The sequence below is a fragment of the Anas platyrhynchos genome, chromosome 29 (genome assembly GCF_047663525.1).
Source record: "Anas platyrhynchos isolate ZD024472 breed Pekin duck chromosome 29, IASCAAS_PekinDuck_T2T, whole genome shotgun sequence".
NCBI classification, from domain to species: Eukaryota; Metazoa; Chordata; class Aves; order Anseriformes; family Anatidae; genus Anas; species Anas platyrhynchos.
In genome coordinates this window covers 1,811,391-1,832,675 of record NC_092615.1, presented here as the reverse complement: position 1 = coordinate 1,832,675, position 21,285 = coordinate 1,811,391, and the positions used below count along the sequence as shown (strand labels likewise).

Here is a 21,285-nt window from a genome sequence, read left to right as displayed (position 1 = left end):
ACCATTGTTCCTTCCCCCACTCCCTTCCCACCCCTCCCACGCTCGGCACCGCATGAGCGGGGCTCCCTTGTTCCTGCTCCCGGCGCTCATGGGCCGGGCGCCCGGGCCGGCCGCCCAGCGCCTTCGCTCCCCAGCTGCCGGGGGCTGGCGGGGGGCCAGGCGAGCACGGAGCCATAGCGACCAGCGCGGCCCCGGAGCAATGGCACCAGGAGGTGTCCCCCCCAAAAAAAAAACTCCACGAGACCCCAAACCCACCCATACATCGCGTTCGGGGCCTGATTCTCTTCCTATAATTAAGGGGGAGATTGGTTGTGGGGACCCCCTGGAGGGCACCCCCCATTCCCCATCCCTTTCCCCTATAATATCGCCCCAATTCCCTTGTTTTTACCCCAAACCCTCCGTGCCGCAGCCGGCTGCCTCCTGCACCTTTGGGATTTTTCCCTTCGCGTTAAATAACCCCCAGCCTCTGACCCTCCCTTATCTTCACCCACGGCTGCTGCTGGCAGCTCCTTTTCCTCTCCTTCCTGTCCCCTCGCTGTGACCCGCCGGGAGCCACGCACCCAAGGACGGACAGACGGGTGCAAAGGGACGGATGGATGGACGGGACGGGGTGGTCACTGCAGTGGGAGCACAGCGGCGGTGCCACCAGAGGGACCGGCTCCGGCCGAGCATGTCGAGGGCAAATTAGGCTAATGAGCTTCCTCCTGGAAACGAGCCGCCAAGCAAAAGGCGCACGCACGACCCGACCCCGCGGGACGGAAAAACCCGCGGCTGCCCCGCCGCGCTTCGAGCATCCCGCAGTGCTCAGCGCGCCCCGTTTGGTGACCCGTTTGGTGACAGTGTGGCGTGCCACACGGGGACACCGCTGGGTGCCAGCTCGGTGATCGTGGCCGGGGTTCCTCGTGGAGCTGCACGAGGTCCACGCCTCGCCCCGAGGATGCTGCCCCGCTCGCAGCCCCAAAATTGGGGGATTTCTGCAGCCCCGAGCTGCTCCGTGCCGTGTGCCCCCGCTGAAGGCCGGCGGCCGCGGGTTCCCAGCCGGGTTCAGATAAGAAGGGAAGCTTCTGGAGCCGGGCTGGCTCTGGCACAGAGGAAGCAGCCAGTAAATTTCCACTGGTGCTGCTCGGAGTTAATTAGTTCTCTGCGTGACCCCAGGCAGCGCGAGCTGCCAGGGGCTCGGAGGAATTACCTCGGGCTGCGGCAGGAGGGGACGGGGACCCCAGAAAGCGCAGGCGGTGGCGATCCCGCATTTAGATGATGCAGACGTGGTGTCCCCAGGGAGGTGGCAGGTGACAGGGGGTGAGAACTGCACCAGTGACAGAGGTAACGGGCAGGAGGGACAGGGAACGAGGAGCTGTGGATGCTCGGGAGGTGGTGAAGCAGCAGCCAGGGCTCGGCATCTTCCCGAGGGCAGCACTGGGAAGTAAAACCCCAAAGGCTTTGCCCCAGGCTGCTCAGGACCTGCAAGAGCACGGCTCAGCTAACACGAGGCCTTGGTTCTCACTCCATAAGGGCTTTGGAAAAGCACCACCAGGCTCCACGCACCCGGCTCACCTCCTGCGAACAAACCCTCAGCTGCAGGAGCATCCCTTCCTGCATTTTCCTTTTCCAAAGCTGAAGCCCGTGAAATAAGACCCAAGCAGAGTCCATTTCCCTCCACTTTCAAAAACAACAACAAAAAAAGCTAAAATATCTATTCCTTCGCCACATTATTTGATTGCTGGATTGCGTGCACTCGCTTCATCGTTATCTCACAATTTTGGAGGTAGAATCCAGGCTCTGGCACTAGCGGGGAACCAAGCACAAACGAACGCTGGCTCGTTGTTTGCACAGGTGGATGGAGCGTGATCCGCCAGCAGCTCTGGCCCTGAGATCCATGAACCTGTGCCTGTCACCCTGTTAGAGGAGGGGATCCCAAAGCAGCTCCCGGAGCGTTTCTGCTCCGCTGTGCCTGCTGCAGCCGTGGCGAGCAGCAGAGGCAGGGACGGGGCAGAGGCAGCTGCAGAACAGCAAGCAGCCGGCAGGAGAGGGAAGGCTGAGCTCTGGGAAGGAAAAGCAGAAAAAGGGACAAAATCTGTGCACAACCAAGCCACCAAATGTACCCCGAGCTCTGGCTCGGGAAGCCAGGACCACGCTGGCTGACTCCAGCTCCTGCCCAGCCACGTCTGCCCCAGACTCAAGGAACAGCATCCCCGCTGCAGCCCACCTCTGTTTTTCCTTCCCTTACCTACTAAAACCCATTCAAACGACTCGGTTTCCTTTAAGCTTCCTGCTTTCTAAACCCATTTCAGACATTTATCACCTTTCTCGCGTTTTCTCGCAGTTAAGAAGCACTGAAAAGAAATATACAACCTTATTGTTTGCTTGTTTTCCAATACAGTGAATTTATTATATGTTGCAAAATCAGCATTCAGCTTTTTAGTGTACAAAAAAGGACACTAGCTCTTAAGAAAAGATTAGGAAAGCTGAAGACTATGCTGCCTTTAAATTGTAACATTTTGGCAAAGTGAAAAGCTCTTTTGTAAACTCCAACTCCATGGCTCAATATAGTTTTATCCACAGTACAATATTACAAAGTAAAACACAGTATCAATAAGTTAAGATCATACTTAATCACCTAGAACTGGTTTCTATTAACCCAAAAAGCACAAAATTTGCCTAGCTTCATAATCTCTAAAAAGAAAAAAAAAAAAAAAAAAGGCAGATTCGACTACAATTCTTTAACACAGTCCAAAAGAAAAGTGAAGCAGAAAGTTGTTGAATGCTAATTGGGTCTCACAGTTTGGATATTCATTAAATATTTTCAGTTTTATATTCAAATTTTTAGAAGTTCCAGAATATACATGTAAATGTACACAATACATCTTTGTATACAACTCTGTTTGCAAAAATATCTTATAGCAGATGTATAAAGATTGAGATCCATCTCTACTCCCCCTCCCTCCCCGATCCCCAAAAAGCAAAAAAAAAAAAAAAAAAAAAAAATCAATTCAAAATATTAAGGGTCAGAACGAGAAGTGTTTCCATGGAAGAATCAACTTGGTTACGGAGCTGCTGCCTCTCCTCCTGCTGGTCGAGTTTCTGGCCCCTCGCCCAAATCGCCTCTCGCTCCCAGGTGGACGCAGTCCCACCGGGATGGGATGGGATGGGATGTGCAGGCGCTGCCCCATGGCACACGCTCCAGGGGAGCTCAGCATCATCACCCCTGGCTCTGTGTGAGCTCCAGCCAGCGATGCTGCTCTCGGATCAGGCACCTGGGGGGCTCCGAAGCGATGGATCTCGCGCAGACCCCGGGCAGGGAGGCTCCGTGCTCCGCAGCGCCCGTCCTGATGCCCCCTGGCAGCGGTGCTGGCAGGAACGCAGCCCCTGCTGCTCCTCTGGGATCCTCCTCGGTGCATGAATTTGCTGCTACAGGGAGCTTGTTGGAACCAGGACAGAGCCTACACGAGGCTCGAGCTCCAAGGGAGGTGGGTGCCCGTCTGATGTTCCCTCCTGCCACCGCTCCAGAAACCCGGGTGCTCACCAGGCGTGATGCTCCACTGGGAAGAACAAAGAATCCTGGAGAAAAGCTCCTCGCCTTCCTTCGCGTGCATCTTCCAGCCTTCCCTTCCTGGTGGAAGCGCTGGAGGCATGGTGTGCCACAAGCAGGACAGAGCTCCCTAACTGCCCGACTTCTTTGCTCACAGAGGAAAAAATGAGCCCGAAGCGTGCCCTGACCCCGGGAGCCTCGTCTGGACTTCCACGCGGGGCTCTCACCCTACAGACCCCATCATCCTTGGGGTTCACATCTTGTCCCCCCTCTCCTTTTCCGCGCTGCTTCAGAACAGTTTGGGTTTTGCGGGCCAGCAGAAACACGTGGCTTTCCAGCGGCTGTCCGTGGAGGCTGCCCTTTGGAGAACGGGATGGCAAAATCCTGGCGAGCTCTGGACGTCTGCAGACAACACGGCAGGGATGGAAACTTGGGATGTGGCAAAGGACAAAGCCAAGTGGTGGCCCTGTCCGGGCGACACAGCAAGAACAACCTAGCCAGAATGGGTATTTTGGATAGAATGGATATATTTTTTTTAAATACAGCAGATGGACCCACTTTTTTGGGGTGGAAAAATAAACTGCTCCTTGTAAAAGAACTGTTTCCCTCCTCAACTCTGCCATTCCGCTCCTTCAAAGGGTGAAAGACTCTTCAGTGCAACCTCCAAGGGAAGGAGACGCCCCGGGAAAGTAATCCTTTACTTTGAGATAAACGGAAGCGGGAAGAAGTCAAATCGCACAGGCTGGCAGGATTAAAAGGGGAGAGGGGAGAGAAAGAAATAGCAGAGTTAAAGGACACCTTTGTGCTTTTTGGCGTGTTTCTCACACCCTGGCCATACTCTAAAAATGTTCCCTTCAAGTCCAAAAAAAGGAAAAAAAAAAAAAATCAAGAAGAAAGACTGCGACGAGAAGCTGGCTAGATAAAGCACAACAGGGGAAGTGACCCGCATGGGAAAACGCTACCTTGCTTCTCTCACACTCAGGCGCCTGTTCTGAGAATGGTTTTCTGCTGCTGCTTCTTTGGAAATAAGACAAAAAAAAACAGAAGAAAGCATCACGTTCCCCACCCCCCGCCCCCTCCTCTCCTATGGGTCATTACAGGTAATAAAATAACTTCTCTGGGTAACTATCCAACGAGCTTCAGTAACACTGCAATTGTGAGACAGGAAAGGTTCTGAAACACTTGGCCTAAAAGGAAAAGGGAGGCACAGTTTTAGAAAAAGATGCTTTTTTTTTTTTTTCTTTTTTTTTTGTTATACAAAAATAGACCATAGTCTCATTAAGCAATTAAGAAAATTGGCTGCCTCGGTAGAAAATTATAAAAGTCAAAGACAGACGGGGTCTCAGTCTTCCCAGCACTGGTACGTGAGGGGTAACGCAGGCAGACTGGGCTGCAAGGTCTACGCCCGCTGGATCCCACCGCACGCCTGGCCCCGAGACCTTGAGAGGAAGGATCAGGATCCGCATCTGCACGGCGCCAGGCACCCGGTGCAGATCCCCGGGCTGTTCCCCTCCTACTGACACAACCACCTCAAAGAGAGCACACACCGGAGATGACAAAAGCAGGAACAAACAACGAGAGCTCTGGGTACTTGGTGTATTTAACACGGTGCCATGGAGAGCAGACAGCTTGCATATGAACAGTCGCAGGTGCCAGAGAAGGAGGTAACCTAGCAGCATTCCAGTTCCTCACCATTTGAAGGACAATTTGTAACCCAGCGGACCTGGGCCAGGGGTAATTACACTTCATGCCAAAACTTTTAATCCATGAAAACTACTGATTCTTAACCTTTGGGAGCTTCGGTCACTTTAGGCAAGGGTTTTTTTTGTGTGTTTTTTTTTTTGCTTTTTTTTTTTTTTTTGCTTTTTTTTTTTTCCCTTAAGTGTCAATCGCTGGCTTCAAACAAGCAGAGTTTTGTTTGTTACATCCCGACATTCAGAGAGGCTACAACTCGAGAGGACCGTGCCAGGCGCTGGTGTGCTACCTGGCTCAGACGCGGACACGAGAGACTCGCCACTGTAAGAAATCCCCAAGTTCTTCCACCATGAAGAATTTAATGCTCGTCTCTGAAAGGAATCTAGTTGTATAAAAGGGAACGTAACGTCCAGGTGACTTTTGCCCTACCCAGTCCAGATCAGCGCCGGCTAGAACTGCTGTTGGTCATACTCTGCTATCAGTTTTTTAATGTGAGCCAGTTTGTTGTGGAGGTATTCGCAGCGGTTCTTCTCTTGGCTGTAATTGGGGTTAGTCTGTAAAGAAAAAGGAAGATGTAGTCACAGAGTGCAACCCCTCAGCGGCATCCGCGCCGAACCCGGCCGAGGCTCTCTGACCTCAAGGTATAAATAGATGAGCGGGGAGCAGAGCAGACACCCGCTTGTTACGAAAGGACCTGTCCTGTTCCAACCAGCCAAAGAGCTGAATAAATCCCTTCTCCTCAGTGCCCAGCTTTGGGGAGCTGATCACGGGGCAGCGAGCGCACCTCGCATGAGGCTCGGAGCAGCTGTGCCGCACGCAGCGGCTTTCAGCACGCATCACCTGCCCTTTGGCCCCCACGTTAGCAGCGGATTGTGCAAGTCTGAGAGGTTTACAACAAAAAGGAACTTATCACGCAGGGACACTCTTCCCAAAGCTCCCAAATCCCCCAGGGACGAGAGGGCTCAGGGCTGTATCCATAAATATCCCCTGCCCTGGTACCTGGATGCCCCAGCCTGCCTCTGCTCTGCTACCTCGTCCAGCTGAGCCCCAAATCCTCCCAGTCAACAGCTGCTTTATGTGCACGGGAAGACAAAATATTCTGTATGCCACGCACAAAAAAACAAGCTGAGGCCACAGGGGACTATCTACCCAAGTGGTTTGTCCTACAGACTGAGCTCAGCTCCTATCAAGCACCCCAGCAGCCCCCAAGACCTGGAGGATCCCGTTATCACTTGGCCTCTACCTCCAAAACACAAACTGTTCTTCACACGAAACTTAACACATTTGTTCTTTTGCTAGCACACCACTAGCAAAGTGGAAGCGTTCCCCAAGAGGCACGGAGCAGCCCCAGCTGCCCCCAAACCCTCTCTGAGCAGTGAGAGGACCACTCTTTGGACGAGCTCGAGCTGAACAAAGGTCTGCTCGTAAGCTAGAGGCTGGGTTTTCACTTGGCAAGCACCCATTTCTTTCAGTCGCTAGGGGCACCACCCAAAAGCCTTGTTTATGGGCAAGTATTTTTTCCTTACCTTTTTAATTTTCCGGTATTCCTGTAATATTTGATCATGGATGGTCTGAAAGAGGAAAAGATAACTTGTTTTCAGAACAGCCAGCACTCCTGCAACCTGAAGCATTTACCCACAGCATGACATGCACATTTCCTCCAAATACTGACCCAAACCTTCTCCCTGGTGCTAACAGCAGGGGCACGGGAAGGAACAGTTCCCTGTCTCAATTCCCCAGCCACAAAATCTACCTGTAACGAGCACTGGAATTGACAGGGTAATTAACGTTTCCTCCACAGCTCAGACTAATTTTTCCCCGAGATATGAGAACATTTCAGTGAGGAATCAGGAGATTTCTCAAAGAGGGGCAGGACGTCTGAGGGAAGAAACCGTGCTTAGTACAATACGTGCTCTGCAAAAAGCTGTTTGTTATACTCGTTGAGCCTTATTTTCTCAAGATAATGAATAGTTAAAGCTCTTCTAAAATCGGTCTGACAAGTTGAATAATGCTACATTATTAAGATCAAAGATTGGAGAGAAACAGATGACCCTGTCCTAACTCCCCTTCCAGCCCCGATACGCTACCATATGTGCGAATATGAGTTTTCTGGCTGGGACACACTAATAGCTTCCAGCAGCTTTTGGCTGAGGACGCCAATTGTCTCACTGAGGCCTTTCCTTGTCAACAAGTACCATGATGTGTGCTCCAGCTTGAAAACGAAAGAACACAGAGCTGTTTTAAGAACAGTCCACAAAGCTGTCAGCTGTGTGCACGTTCTGCATCCACCAGTCCCGGGCTCTGGGCATTTCTTTCACGGGCAGAACACGGGGCCTCCAGCAACCAGCCCGGAGAGCCCCGTGCACAGAGCGAGCTGCGGCAGCCCCATGGCAGAGGCAGCTTTTAGAAGGATGAATTTGTCTCTACCTTGTATTCTTCAGAGCCCTGCAAAAGTTGCTTCAGCTTGGAGTCTAACTGCGTAAACCGCCGGGTTATCCTCTCTATCCGAGCGTGCAGGTCTCTGTACTCGTTGTACTCCGCGTTGAAGTCGTTTTTGTAACTCTGACGCTGCTCCGAAGAGGAAATGGCTGCGTATTTTCTAGAGGGAGAATAATTTCGTTAAGCGGTTTAGTGAGTCTTCTCCGTAGGCAGCACGAAGGCTGCGGTGCCAAGAGCAGGACGACAAGTCTGCCAGGTGACTGATTGCCCCAGGAAACAAATACAGTCTCCTACGATCTGCACGACAGCGGCACTGAGATAACTACTGAACCTTGACCTCTCTGTGAAACAAGATAATATTTGCTCCGAAAACTTCCTATCTCTGCAAGACAGGCTGGAATATGCAGGTACAGCAAAGCCTGCGAGCAGATGAGGGTGTAGGAGGACACTCAGATAGCACTGCTACAGCTTTTCTGATTCCTGCTGTCCCCCAGAACATGGAGTTCTGCATCTGTGCCAGACCTTGGAACAGCAGGAATACGATGCTTCCAGCGCTCCGAGTCTTTAAAGGAACACAAAAACCGCTCAGCTATCACTGCAAAATGCTCGCAGTGCTATTATGTGGCAAGCACGGGATAAGCAGCACGTTGAATAGGCTGAATGCGGCTCCACCACCTCCTGAAGATACCCAAGGAGCTGAACGCAACGCCAAGAGCTCGCGTTTAACAGATGTGCCTCTGAGGCCCTTTGAAAGTCATTCAGCTCAACAAGAAGCCATTAAACCTGACATTCTGCAGCCAGCCCTCTGTGATGGCAAAGCTCCTCTTTCCACAGGTGACGACTCTCATTTGCCACCTTGCTCCGTCTGCAACACGGTGCCTGAGCACGTACAGGCTACCTGAGGTGTCAAATTAAGGGAAAACTTTCACTGCATTAACTTCAACGCACTTTTTTTTCAGCCTTTTCAGCCTTTTTCAATTTTCCAGCCTTCGAGAGCTGGCTCCTTGAGAGGGGTCAGCACAAAAACGCATCTACACAGGACGTGCTAACATGAGATAAGGAACTCATCCTCAAAACAGCCAGGGCACAGCCCAGGGTGAGCTGACAGACCTTAGGGGGGTTCAGAAACTTCACGGGATTCCTTTGGAGATGGAGCAAGGAGCTGCAGTAACTCTCCCTAGGAGGGACCAGCACAAATGTCACCAGCGAAAAAAGTAAACGGCACCCACCCCTGTTCTTCTGAATGCTGAGTCCTGCAAAGGCCAACTCGAGGCAGTTGTACAGTTCATGCAGCCCAGAAAAACTGTACAAGAGCTCTGCACATCCTCCAGATAACCCCAGAGCAGAGCCAGGAACAGGCGCTGCCTCCTCCATCCCCTCCTGTGTGATCACAGCACGGCCAAACCCTGGGTGAGGGCATTAAAACCCCACCAGACACCCAGGTGGATGTCACCCACAGCTACCCCTCAGTGCCACCCGGCTGCGGCCGTACCAGAGCTGGTTTTATGCAGATTAAAAGCACGGGGACTTGGGTGCTACAGCAGACAAGTGCACTGCTTAATTAACCTCAAAGGGATCTGATTAAAAAAGTCAGAGGTGAAACAACTTGCATCTAACCCACAGGATATAGGAATATTTCACTGGTTTTAGAGCTGACCCTGACTTCAAACAGGGGCAGCGTTAGCCAACCCCTCAAAATTCCCCCTTGCCCAGTCTTTCGTAACGCTGAAGTAGCTCGTTTCCTCTCACAGGTCCCATCTCCCACACGGAGATGTTCAGCCCTTCCAAACCCCTTCAAGGTGTTCAACCTTTCTTGAAGTACTTTAACAATTGGTTTACAGGAAACCAACCCTACAAGGAAGCAAAGAACGGATCTGAGACCCATTTTGGTCTCAGGAACTATCAGCAAAGGACCTAATACTTTTTTTTTTCAGCCCACCTTCCAAAGGTCAGTAAGCAACACCTAAATCCAACAAGAAGTCACCGAGACACTGTGATTTTTAGCCTGAAACATGATCCCAAAGCGATGGAAGAAGCAATAAGTATACTCACAATAAATAATCTGGCATTTCCGAAGTTGATGTTGGTACACTAGAATTATTGCATGTTCCATTTAAACCTGAAAGACACAAAAACTTGCTTTTAGACATTCTTAATCTTAATTAAACTGAAAATTCACAAACCTACCCGCAACACACAGTTTATTGAATTTGGAGGGTTTCTGTCGTGCTTTCCACTGACAGAGATGGAAGGCACAGCGCGAGGTGGCTGAAACCTCACGGCTTCCCTAAGATTTGTCAGCAAAAGGACACTGACATCAGCCTCGGTGACTGGTTTGGGAACACCGCCTGCAGGAAGGGATAACGCTGGTGTCAACCACAGAACACATTGATGGGGCCAGATGAGCACAAGGGAACTGAGCACGATGCACATTTCACCCCCTAGTTCTACGCTACGTAGATCCCTGCTATTATTTTTAGGGATTCCTACAGGATCTATAGGATCTCACAGGTTTATAGGGCGTGCAGCTTAGCCCTGCTGCCCTGCAGACAACCAAAGTGCTTTTTTATCAAGTGGAAGAAGCACGGATCAAACGAGGCTCAGCTAGAAGTGTCTAGGACTTTAAGTGAAGGGACCAAAGACCTCAGAAGGAATGGGATTTTGAACGCGAGCCTAAAGCAGGCACTGTCCCCAGCCTAAACTAAACACTGCATTATTTATTTGGAGGAAGAAAAGCAGTTGGATACTGGCGTGAAAAGGGAGACTTCCTGTAAGCTGCATTATTCTGAAAGCCCTACTCAGAAAGTCAACTGCATCCCTGAGAAGGCAGCAAAAGGAGAGACAAAGGGGGAAGGCTGCAAAGGATTCCACTCATCTGCTCTGCAGAAATAAACTTCTTCTTTCCTCTTTTTGTTGTTTTTTTTTTTTCCAAGTCTGCTCCTTAGAGCCAGCAGCACCGTGACCGCACAAGTCCCCTGGAGATGCAGGGGGGAGCTCCACACCTTGCCCGTTCACCAAGCTCCTTTCCAGTCCTCCCCAAAAATAAGCTGCAGGGAGCATGAAATGCCAAAGGGACGGCAGGGGGATGTAAAAACCATAATCTCACTGCATTTTTTTTTTAACAATCTGTTTTTCCCCGAGTTCCTGCAGGCTTTGCCATGCCGAGTGCCCAAACAGCGCCAGGAGGAGCAGAGCAGCCTTAATTCCTGCTGCAGGTGCCTGCAAACAGCTCTGCTCTCTTCCACACCTGACAGCAGAGCGAGAGATGCCGAACACGGGCACGGAAGATGGTGGTGAAGGGAGGAGAAAGTTTGGTCTGCCTGTGAGTGCCACCTACTGTCTGCAGACAGGACCCCGAGGTCCCTTCAGCGCCTCTGGAATAGGAGAAATCCTCTCCCCTGCAGCCTCTGGGCACAAAGGGCATTTGGGAAGACCTCAGCTGCTCGCTGCAGGCGGCAGCAGCAGGATCAGGCCCCCACCACGGCTCAGAAATGTGGGCAGCAGGATCCCAAGTCCCGAAACTGCCCCAAATCCCAGCAGCCGCTGCCCACATCCTGTTTGTGCTGACTTCGGAGGCCAGCCCGGCTCTGTCACCTCGCACACATCAGCACGCAGCAGGAACAAAACCCCGAATTCACAAAGAGCCGGGCACCGGGCTGCTTTTAAAGCAGAGCAGAGAAGGAGATAAAGGGTCAGCAACTCCACGGAGGGAGAATTCAGCTCATTTTGGTACTCAAAAACTGTTGACAAAGACAAGACGTCCGCCCCCAGATCGCATCTACCTCCACGGCTGTTCAGGACAGGAGGTACATCAGGGAGAACAACTTGTTAACACGGGCAGAAGAATAAAACAAACCAGCACTGCCACAAAAGATCAAAGCAGAAGAAGTATCTGCTTGTTCGGAGCAGCATCACAAAGCCCCCAGGTACAGCGAGCACGGGTACAGAGCGCAGCTGAACACCAGCAGCGAGCAACCAGGGCGTGCTGTCGGTGCTACAAAGGCAGAGGGGAGGCAAGAGCTGCCACCACGCAGCTCCAAACTGCTCCTGAAGCTCTCCCTTTCCACAAACGTGACGAATTAATTCCAGTTTTTTTGACAAATTGATTTCACTTTTGAGCTGCTGCCCCTTCTGAGCTAAACGCGGGTGGTTTTCATGCACCAGGCATGAAGAAGAGCTCGGAAGAAGAGCTGTGAGAGCACAGAAAAGGGGTGAAGGAAAACAAAAGGGATGCAAGAAGAAGTTGAGCAGCAGAACCAGGCTGTGGTGTTCCTAGGAGCTACAGGGGAGTTCCTGCTGCTCCGGAGAGCTTTAAGAAGGCAGGAGAGCAGCAGGCACTGCAAGGGAACGGAGTGGATTAGCCAATAAATATGTGTATTCTCTGCTCTAACTTCTAAGAGTGCACAGAACTGACTTCGAAATGCATTTTTTGATGGGAAGCTTTCTTATTGCACCTAACAGGCTAAAAGTCTCGCTATTTTGTTATTCCACAAACCGAGAAATTCAGACCCGTAGTGGGACAGAGCAAGGAAGCCCTCAGCCTGAAGGAGCTGGTGGTGTGGTGCCCCAGCAGCATTTATCACAGGGCTTATCTATCGCTTCTGCTGTGTCCAACACTACAAGCTTCTGCTCCTAACTTTTCATTACCGAGTTCAAAATCAATACGACAGCCATCACAATGCCCAGCACAACGCAGGAGAGCAGGAGGCAATCAAGCAGCGCTGCCTTTCCGACAGCTCTCGATGCCCGCCTTTCATCACCACGTCTTAATAAAGCTTTTAATTGAACTGGGAGAAACATGACACGGGCTGAGGTAGCTCCAAAACGGCAGCAAAGGTCGAACAGGAAAAACCTGATAGCCTCTTCTGGGAGGAAGAGCCTTTGTTGATTTGTAGGCAGGGACAGCAGCGATATTTCAGCAGCCACACGGGCTCTGCAAGCGGGATGACACACGCAGCCTCTTCCCTCAAATGGATTCAGGGCAGAAATTATGCTCAGAGAAACACGAATGCAACCCATGGGGGGCTTCCCAGCACCGACGTACCTGTGACATCCTGTGGCACACTACCTAAGTCAGCGTTTTTTATTACTTCACAGTCCTGCTTCTCCTCTTTGCACTTCTCCTCGCCCTTCTTCTCCTTCCTCTCCTTCTCCTTGTCTTTGTGCTTTTTGGATTTTTTCTTGCTTTTGACGTACGGCGAGCCGCAATTGTGCTTGCTCGTTTGGGGACAGTCTGTGGGCAAGGGGTGGCTCAGTCTGTCGGCCTGCTCCGAGCTCTCACAGTCTCTGCCGTTGTGAGTCAGGTCGTTGCTGACGTCCGCGAGGGGATCGTGAGGCCTGGGCAGCTCCAGCACGGGCAGGCTGGAGCTGGAGCTCACCGATTCCGGGAGTGCCGGCGGCAGCGCGGCGGCGGGGGCGTCCTTGCCGTTGGCGGAGTTGAGCTTCCCGTTGAAGGTGGGCTGAGCCCTGTGAGCCAGGTGCGAGATCCTGGGCTTCTTGTTGGCCACGGGATCGATAAACTCCGTGGGCTGGGATCGTTTCTGGGGAGAAAAACGGGAGAAAAAAAAAAAAAAGTGAATATCTCGAGGCCTGGCTGGGATTTTGGATGCGGTGTTTGGCTCGGTGCTGTTGCCGCTAGGTGGGGATGCAGTGCTGGGAACAGGGCTGTCACCAGAAGGGCTCTGGAAGCTGCCAGCAAATCTCCCCAGGTCCCAGGCAGGTCCCTGCAGCCCCAGCACCCTGCACAGGGGCTCCAGGACCACCAGCACCCAGCTCCTGCAGAGCCAGCACAGCCCACACCGCGTCCCGACAGCCCCCAGAGCCCCATGGCTCCTTGGAAGAGCGGAGCTGTGACAGTTTCAGAGCCCCCCATAGCATCAGTAATTAATTTGCACTGCTTATTTAACAGGCCACGCCATCCAGCTTGCTCTCTTCAGACCTTACTTCCAGCCTAGCCCTTCAGAAACCAGCCCTTGTCCTCCTCCCTCCCCCTCCCAGGCACTCAGAAGGCAAGCAGCCATAAAACACCCTTCCTCATCCCTTCTGGTGGTGTTTTGAGTATTTCCAAGTCCCTGGGGAGGCTGGGGAAAGATGTGCAGGACCCCCAGAGCAGGAGGGATCGACACGTTCTGCACTGAACCCCCAGCCAGCTTCACCAGCTCCGAGGCCAACAGCTTTGCCCTCGCGACACCGCTCCTTCCTCTTCTCAAAGAGGCATTTCCCAGAAGAGGAGAGAAAGCACCAATTGCAAAGTACTCAGAATTTCAGGCAAAAAGAGGTCATCCGCAGCGAGCCACGTCACGCGGGCTGCCACAACCGGAATATCCCTCCCTTCAGAGAGCACAGCTTTCCATTTATCCCCAGCAGCCCCCCGGCCACACGCAGGTGGGACTGCTGAAGGCTCCGTGCCCCCAGTTCCTGCGATTCCAGCCGTCTGCAGGCTCGGGTCAACCCAGGGAAGTCTCGCCGTGGAGCAGCCCAGCCTCCCATCAGCTCAGCGTGGAGCCCGAGCCAGCCCAAATTACCTTGGCCAGCCCTCAGTGCAGCTCCGTGCGCGCCTGCCTGGCAGCCACGGGCTGCAGAAAGTCTGCGGAAAGATTTTTTGGTGCCCGGCGGAAAGCGAGGGCTAGCTGGGGTTGTTTCTGTTGGATATTTCATTGTTTTCTTTGCTGTCTCAGGCAGGACTGTGTGTGCGTTTGCAAATGGAAAGTTTGCTCCCTCGCAGAAGCGTGGCTGCTCTGTGGAGGAGCCACCAATTCGCTCCTCTCCCCCCGGTCGTTATTTCTCTGTCTCTGCACGCAGGGCACGGCGCTGTCCCTCGCCCCAAAGGAGGGGCTGTTCCCTTGGACAGCTGTCAGAGAGCTGCAGCCAGCTCTGAGAGCTGCCAGCTCTCCCTTACCTTCCTCTAAAGCTGACAAATAACCTCCCCTCCCCTCCGACTTCACCTCTTTGGGTGTAAAGGTGTTTGTGCAATTCCTGCTGCGCCACCTCTCTCCTTAAAATGCTGAAGCCAACCTTTTGATTTGCTTTTGTTCCACAACTTAAATATTTTAAGGCTACCAAATCACCGAGTCCTCTGCTGGGGTTGCAACCATGAGAAGGGAACCCTCCTTTAAGTAGAAACTACAGCTCTGTAACGTGTAGCATCAAAAACCAACAGCCTACAAGAAGTGCCCCGTGCTTTGCTGTCTGACAGGCCACGTTAGCAGCGCTGCTGGAATCATTCCTGTTCCTCGTTGTTGCCCTTACTGCACTAAGCCTTTTCTACACCCAGATCAATCAGCTGCCCATGGTTTTGGTCAGATAATCGGGAGGCTAAAACCATCTCCTGCAGACCTTCACGTCTTTCTAAATAAGCGAGGTGACCTTTCAGCCTGAATTTCTGCAGAATCGGGCTAAGTGAGGCACATGCCCAGCCTCTTCAGAGCACTGTGCCTCTCCGAGCTCACTCGAAGGAAGGGGACCATTCTTAACTCACCAGGAACAAGCCCAGAGCAGAACAAGAGAGGATTTGGAATTAGCTACCTGGCAAACAAGTCGCACAGTTCTTGTTCTCAGTGGCGAATTGCTTCCCTCTCGCTGCCAGAAAGCGCATAATTTCCTTACCTGCTAATATTCTTTGCCACTAATCCTCGGTGCGTCTGTCCAGACAAGCAGGCATTACACATTCCATTGGCAGGAGGAGAATAAATACTCAACTTGTCTGGGCTGACCCACAGCAGAGAAGGGAAGCTGGCATTTCACGGTGTTAGCACGGGAAGTCAGCGCTAAGAGACACCGAGGCACGGTGGGGACAGGCTCTGCCCGACACACGAGCAAATGGAGCTGCTTCAGAGCTCTTCACCGTGGAAATCCGGCTTCTTCTGTACTCACAGCTCCCTGCGCTGGCATCTCAACAAATCACAGAGCAGACCAACGTGCTCCTGATCTGTCATGGCAATTAGGTTGCAAAAGGTCAAGGTTTTTAATAACTCGGCCGTGTTTGGGAGCTGCTTATTACTGCTTCGTTCCAGTCAATTATTAGTAATGAGCAAAACACAAGCTCGCGTTCCCCCTGGAATTCCCAGAGGTACGGAGGCACTTTGAAAAAATTTAGCCCTTCAAACTAAAGCTCAGAGCAAACTGTCAGAGAGCCTCCCTGCAGTCCATCACCGAACCACATCCAGAGGAGGAAGAGATGCTGAGGAAGCCTAGAATTAGGCTCTAACTTCAGGGGAAAAAACAAAACCCAATCCCTGCTGACCTTACAGCCTCCAGTAGCAGGCGGTCAGCACACAGACAGGCTGAACAGCTCGGCCTGGACCCAGGTCTGGCAGCAGCAGGTCTCAGTTCCTGATTCTCTGCTGCTCAGAGCGAGAGAGAGAGGCAGCACCCACCTGAGGAGGAGAGCTGGAGTTCACATTGTCCTTGGGTGGGCTCAGGGAAGGCGCTTCTCCTTGAAAGCCACCGCTGTTCTGGGGCTGACAGAGTTTCCTGAAAAACAGAAGGTGGGGTCGTTAAAATCCTGCGCCTGCTTGCTTCTGTCTTGCTTCCCCTGAGTTTTGCACTTGTCTGCACGTGGGGTAACGCCTCCAAGTGACACCACAGGACTTGGGGCAGGGGCAGAGGCAGCCCCAGCTGGGGACAGGAGCTCCTTCCCCTGCTGAGGATCTGATTTTCTGGCAGTTTTACCTCCCTCTCTTGACACGGTGACAGGTTACACAAGTATCTACCTTAGGAAAATGACCCATACACATTAGTAAAGACTGGCACTGAACTTGAAAATTTATGGGCTATGTATTCTGACAACTCCTTCTGACAACAGCCTAACAAGCAAGACTATTTCAACTGATTTCAGCCCAGTTTTTGGCTCACGCAGGTGAAATTCACTTCTCAAGACCAATTCAGAAGGCAAGCACGCTCAGAAGGGGCTGAGGCTCAAGTTCAGATGCTCAGCAGTTAAGTTCTCCCTCTTCTAGCACCACTACAACAACATTTCACAGGCACAGCAGCCTTCTCTCAGAAGCAAGCCCCTCTGGGCTCAGGAAGAGCAGGATTATAACAGGAACTGTTACCGCGTTATTGGTCCTCTAGGATTTACATTTCGGGCTTCATAATAATACTTTTAAGTCGCATCATGCAAAATAGCTCTGCTCTGCTCTGTGTTTGCGGTATCTGACAAACAATGGAGACCTCTCGGAGCAAAAAAAAAGGACAATGCAATTCATTCTCATCACGTAAGTGTGTTAATTCCCATTCATGGTGGGTGCCTGCACTCCCCACCGCCCAAGGGGCGCTCTACAGCTCAGAATCAAGTTTTGTAGCTTTGCCCCACCCTTCTGACATGAACCAGAGAGCCCATATATCCATTTATCACCCAGAAAAAGACTCCTGTGGCATCAGGTTGTAGCCATCAAGCATTAAAAAAAATCAGAGTTCGAGGTTTTAACAAACTAGCTCTGCAGCCACTTCGTCCCCAGCTGCACAGCCTCGATAACCAACGTCTAAATTCTCCCACGAGAGGCTACAACAGCTTCAAAGCCCCCATTTTTCAAGCACTGGGGAGATGATTTCACAGATAAGAGTCCCAAACTAGACACTTTTAACCTCAGCCGTACAGCACTGACACAGATGCCTGCAGTTTCGCTGCCCTGCTGGCTGCAGTTGCTGTTTTGTTTCATTTTTATTTAGAACGATCCCAACAGCCAGGGATCAACTCAAGGAAAGCGCTCGGGGACTGTGAAAACAGGAAGGGGAGCAGCGAAATTCCATAAACACCAGGGCCAAGCGGCTTTCTGGATGCCTCCTGACTGGCCTGAGTAATCCTGAACATCTCCTAACATGTTAATTACGGATTAAAAAAAATAAATAAATGAGTGAAAGACGACAGCTTTCAATTCAGCAGCGGAAAAACACTTCACTACAATGGTGAAAGGAGGGAAAACAAACACCACGAGGAGAAGGAGCCGGTCCAACCCAAGCCTTGGTAGACGTGCTTTTAGGGTTTGCAGACGTGTTAATTAGCGCAGCCACTGAACCAGCAAGTGGACGTGGAAACCGAGAGGACAGCGAACAATGGGATGGATCCAGGCAACCACGCAGCCTGCCACCGCGAGCTGCGTAAAGCCCCAGGGCTGCAGCCCGTGCCCTTTTTGCAAATGTTTTTCTCCCGTCTTCAGCCCGACATGTTTTTTCCATTTTGTAGCCTCATTACCTGCGCTGGCTGCGCGGGGCTTTGTTTGTACAGTTGAACACATCCTTGCCAAGGTCTATTTTTAGACCTTCGCATAACTGAATGCCACAATTCTAGAAAAAGCGGTAAACATTGCCTTCTACAGGGAGAAATTAACTTTTTCTGAAAGCCATAAAGATTGCACGGCACTTGAATTTTTCCATTTAATTATAATTCAACATCAAGGCCGTTTAAATCAGTTTGATTTTTATTTATATTTTTTTTAGCATGCCAAAGCACTTTAAGCGCACGATTCTGTTGGTTTAACAAAGTCTCATCTCCCAGCCAATTGTGCTTTCAAATCATGGAAACCGTTCAAACGGAGCATGCTCCACTTATTTTATTGCGCTTTTGGTTAAGATTATGTCTCAGAAACACGCCAGGTAAAATTTCTATCCGCATTACAAACTCCAGTCAGTATAAACACACATTGAAAATCCAGCTAGGCACATATAAACACTCGGGGCAGAATTCCTCAGGAATTTAGGGGATACGTGCTCTTTTCTTGCTGCCTGACAGCTAAAAGCTTCCAAGTTTTTAGGTTTCATCTAAGGGAAAAAAATCTTTAACAACTGAGACAGAGCTATCATTTGCTCTAACTCGGTCAAGGGCCATTTTCAGGAAGATGAAATCAGGTAGGGTGTGCAGCTCTTGGCCAGATGGTACTTTACGGGCAGGAGGACAAGCATTAAATGTTTTAGGGGATTTAAAGAACCGCCTCGTGCTTTTCCAGCCACGGTCACGCATCTCTCCCTGCAATCAAACCTCAGTCTTGCACAGCCTACGTGACTGATAGCAAAAGAATTTCCAACGCGGAGAAAAGCGCAGTAAAATATCCAGATCATCCTACAGAAATGAAGCGAGGCCTCCAAGAAAACAGCTCAAAGGGGCTGGGGATGTCCGCAGGAACAGAGCACAGAAGCAGCAGGGGCGAGACGCCGGGGGGGACGCGGCTGCAGGGCACTTTCTCTTGCTGTCCTGAACAAACACAGCAGTCTGCACAGGAAGCCGTGCACAAGGAGATACGGGACACGGAAAGGAGAGCTGCAGCGGGGAGCTGCACCGCACACGTTTGGCTTAATCCTCTCCTCTCCCAGGATTTTACCCCACCATTAAGGTTTAACTTTTTACCCCGTTCAGGTTTTCCTGTAGCTTTTAGCATAATGACTTCAGTTACTATTAAATTACAGCCTACGACCTGAAGATTGCATCCACTTAACTCTCCAGTTTGGCCAACTTCTGCAGGTGACTGGCTGACAAAGGTTTATTGGATGTTAAAATAATCCAAACGCTCAACTTCCCACAGCTCCACTGACTTCAGTCACCCTGATTTATAGCAATCTAATATTTCTGAGCTGCAGATATTAGAGAGAAGGTGGAATAATTACCGAACGAGTATCCTCTTCAGCAGCTGCTGGTCTCCTTCAGAGTAGCCTGGCCAGTCCTTCTGCACTTCTTTGTAGACGCAATCTTTCAGTGTGAAAGTGCTGTCCTTGGCACTCAAATTTGCCACCTGAAACAAAAGTAATTTGCAACACTATTAGGATTTAATTCTCCTCACTCGCTACAATAAACAGAGCTGAGATGTAGGCAAAATCTCAGCAGACTTAGTGGCAGTGGTGTCAGGGAACGAGTCAGTACTATACAGTTCATTTCCAAATTTTTTTTAGATGATTTAATCAAACTATGCTTTTCTGTTGCCTTGTCAGTGCAATAGTTCATTACGAACTTCCAAAACACATGGAATTTACTGAGGAACAAGTCGGATCTAAGCAGATCGTTCAGCCTGGTAGTTTGGAACAGCACAGCATCAATTTTGGGGCAACACTTGGAAATAAACCCCAGGGGGAAGAGGCAGTTCACTCGTCACGACTGTCCGATAGCTCAAATGGTGTGATTTATTAGCTGATAGAGGAACTCTCGTGGCCATAGCTCGGTTAACAGCTGCCAGGAGGTAATTTCTCACTAGCAAGCCAGCAAAGCAGGAGGCAGGCAGCTGGTTTCTGGAGGAGCGGTGCAGAGAATGCATTGCGGATGTAACGCGGTCGGGAGCTCGTGGATTACGTTGCACAGCTACGTGTGTTAGGATCACCTGCTCGATGTTATGGAGGAGAACTTTTCTGAGGACTGCTTTAGGGAAACAACAACAAAACCTGCAATTATCGGCTTATAACCCAGGGTTTTACAGCAAATCGTAGCACCTAAGTCCTGCGGTGCAGCTGCAGGACACTCGTCCAAGCAGCTCTTTGACATTTTCTCCAATTCTATCGTGTGCCTTTCCCCCACAAGACTCTGCACGGTGCCTACGTGGATAGGAAACACTGCTGGAACCGGCAGAGTTGTGTTAGAATGGAAACAGCTTGCTACGAGTTATCCCACTTTAATCAGTCTTTCCACGGCTTGGCAGAAAATTTAACCTCTTGCTGCTGGTTACGTGTCTGAAAAACCCAACGTTGGCACAAAGCAAAACGCCCCAGTACGTCTAGCAGTGACAGTTTCATGGATGCTGTACTCAGTCAACCCTTCTGAGGTGAGCGTGGAACACCAGGGCTGGAAAAAAAATGCCTTAAATGCCTTAAATTCATTTATGGGAAAAGGGACAGAGAGGTAGAGGTGCCAAAGGCTAAGGCCATACGCAGGCTAACCCCCTGGGGAAAAAAAAAACAAGGCAGCGTCTCCAGTTCCCAGCTCTGGCCCCTCAGTTTGACCACTGTGTTGCACTTGAGACTGGCAGGTGCTTTTATTCAGCCAGGGGAGATAAAACAGCACATCTGCTGAAGGATTAACGCTCTCCGTCGCTCGCTCTGTTCAGGGGACGGCTTGTTTGGGAGTTTCTATTATCCACGCAGCAATGAGAACCTCGGAAAAGCAAGTGAAGTAGTGGAAAATCTTGAATTAAGCAAAGATGTCGTTAATCCTGCTTTTGCTCGAGGGAGACTTTGCCCTAATATTATAAATCTAGGAATTTAAAAGCAAAAAGCTGCAAGACCGAATAGAGCAAAGCGCTGCTGATAAGCAACAAAATAAAAAGCCCGGTTATCAGTTTACATGACAAACACTGTTTTTCCTTTCAGTTCTGTCAGCTTTCCAAAATCCTGAGCCAAAACACAAGAAGAATTTGAGCTGGCTTTTGCATTCAGATAGCCCAGGAAACGTGCCCACGAGACGAAAGCAAAGCTGGGTCATGCTCTGCCCCGTTGTGCAGCAGGAGGCACGCTGCCTGGCGAGGCTGGAGCTCTGCACAGAGGCTGGGAGCTGCCACCTCCCTGTTTTTCCTGGGGCTGGACTCTGCAAGCTCCACCCCAAGCTTCCCCAAAAATAGAAACCTTGCAAAATGAGGCAAAAAGGCCAGCAGGAACACGGAGTCCTCCGAGAGATGCGAGAGCACAATGAAACCCACACCTAGACATAT

At 50.9% G+C, this 21,285-nt stretch overlaps 2 protein-coding genes across 5 annotated transcripts in view; one reads left to right on the top strand and one right to left on the bottom strand.

Moving 5' to 3' along the window:
* Positions 1–21,285, top strand: part of UBA52 (ubiquitin A-52 residue ribosomal protein fusion product 1) — a 112,907-nt gene that overhangs the window by 49,406 nt on the left and 42,216 nt on the right. The window lies entirely within an intron of this gene.
* ELL (elongation factor for RNA polymerase II) overlaps positions 5,112–21,285 on the bottom strand; it is a 48,413-nt gene continuing 32,239 nt past the window's right edge. For all 4 annotated transcript variants that reach the window (XM_027472387.3, XM_027472388.3, XM_072029198.1 and 1 more), the window contains exons 6-12: positions 19,262–19,386; positions 16,039–16,135; positions 12,708–13,203; positions 9,716–9,782; positions 7,652–7,823; positions 6,751–6,795; positions 5,112–5,778 (exon numbers count right to left, since the gene is read on the bottom strand). In XM_027472387.3, coding sequence (XP_027328188.1) covers positions 5,674–5,778; positions 6,751–6,795; positions 7,652–7,823; positions 9,716–9,782; positions 12,708–13,203; positions 16,039–16,135; positions 19,262–19,386 — 1,107 coding nt within the window. In that variant the 3' untranslated portion in view covers positions 5,112–5,673. The remainder of the gene's footprint in view (positions 5,779–6,750; positions 6,796–7,651; positions 7,824–9,715; positions 9,783–12,707; positions 13,204–16,038; positions 16,136–19,261; positions 19,387–21,285) is intronic.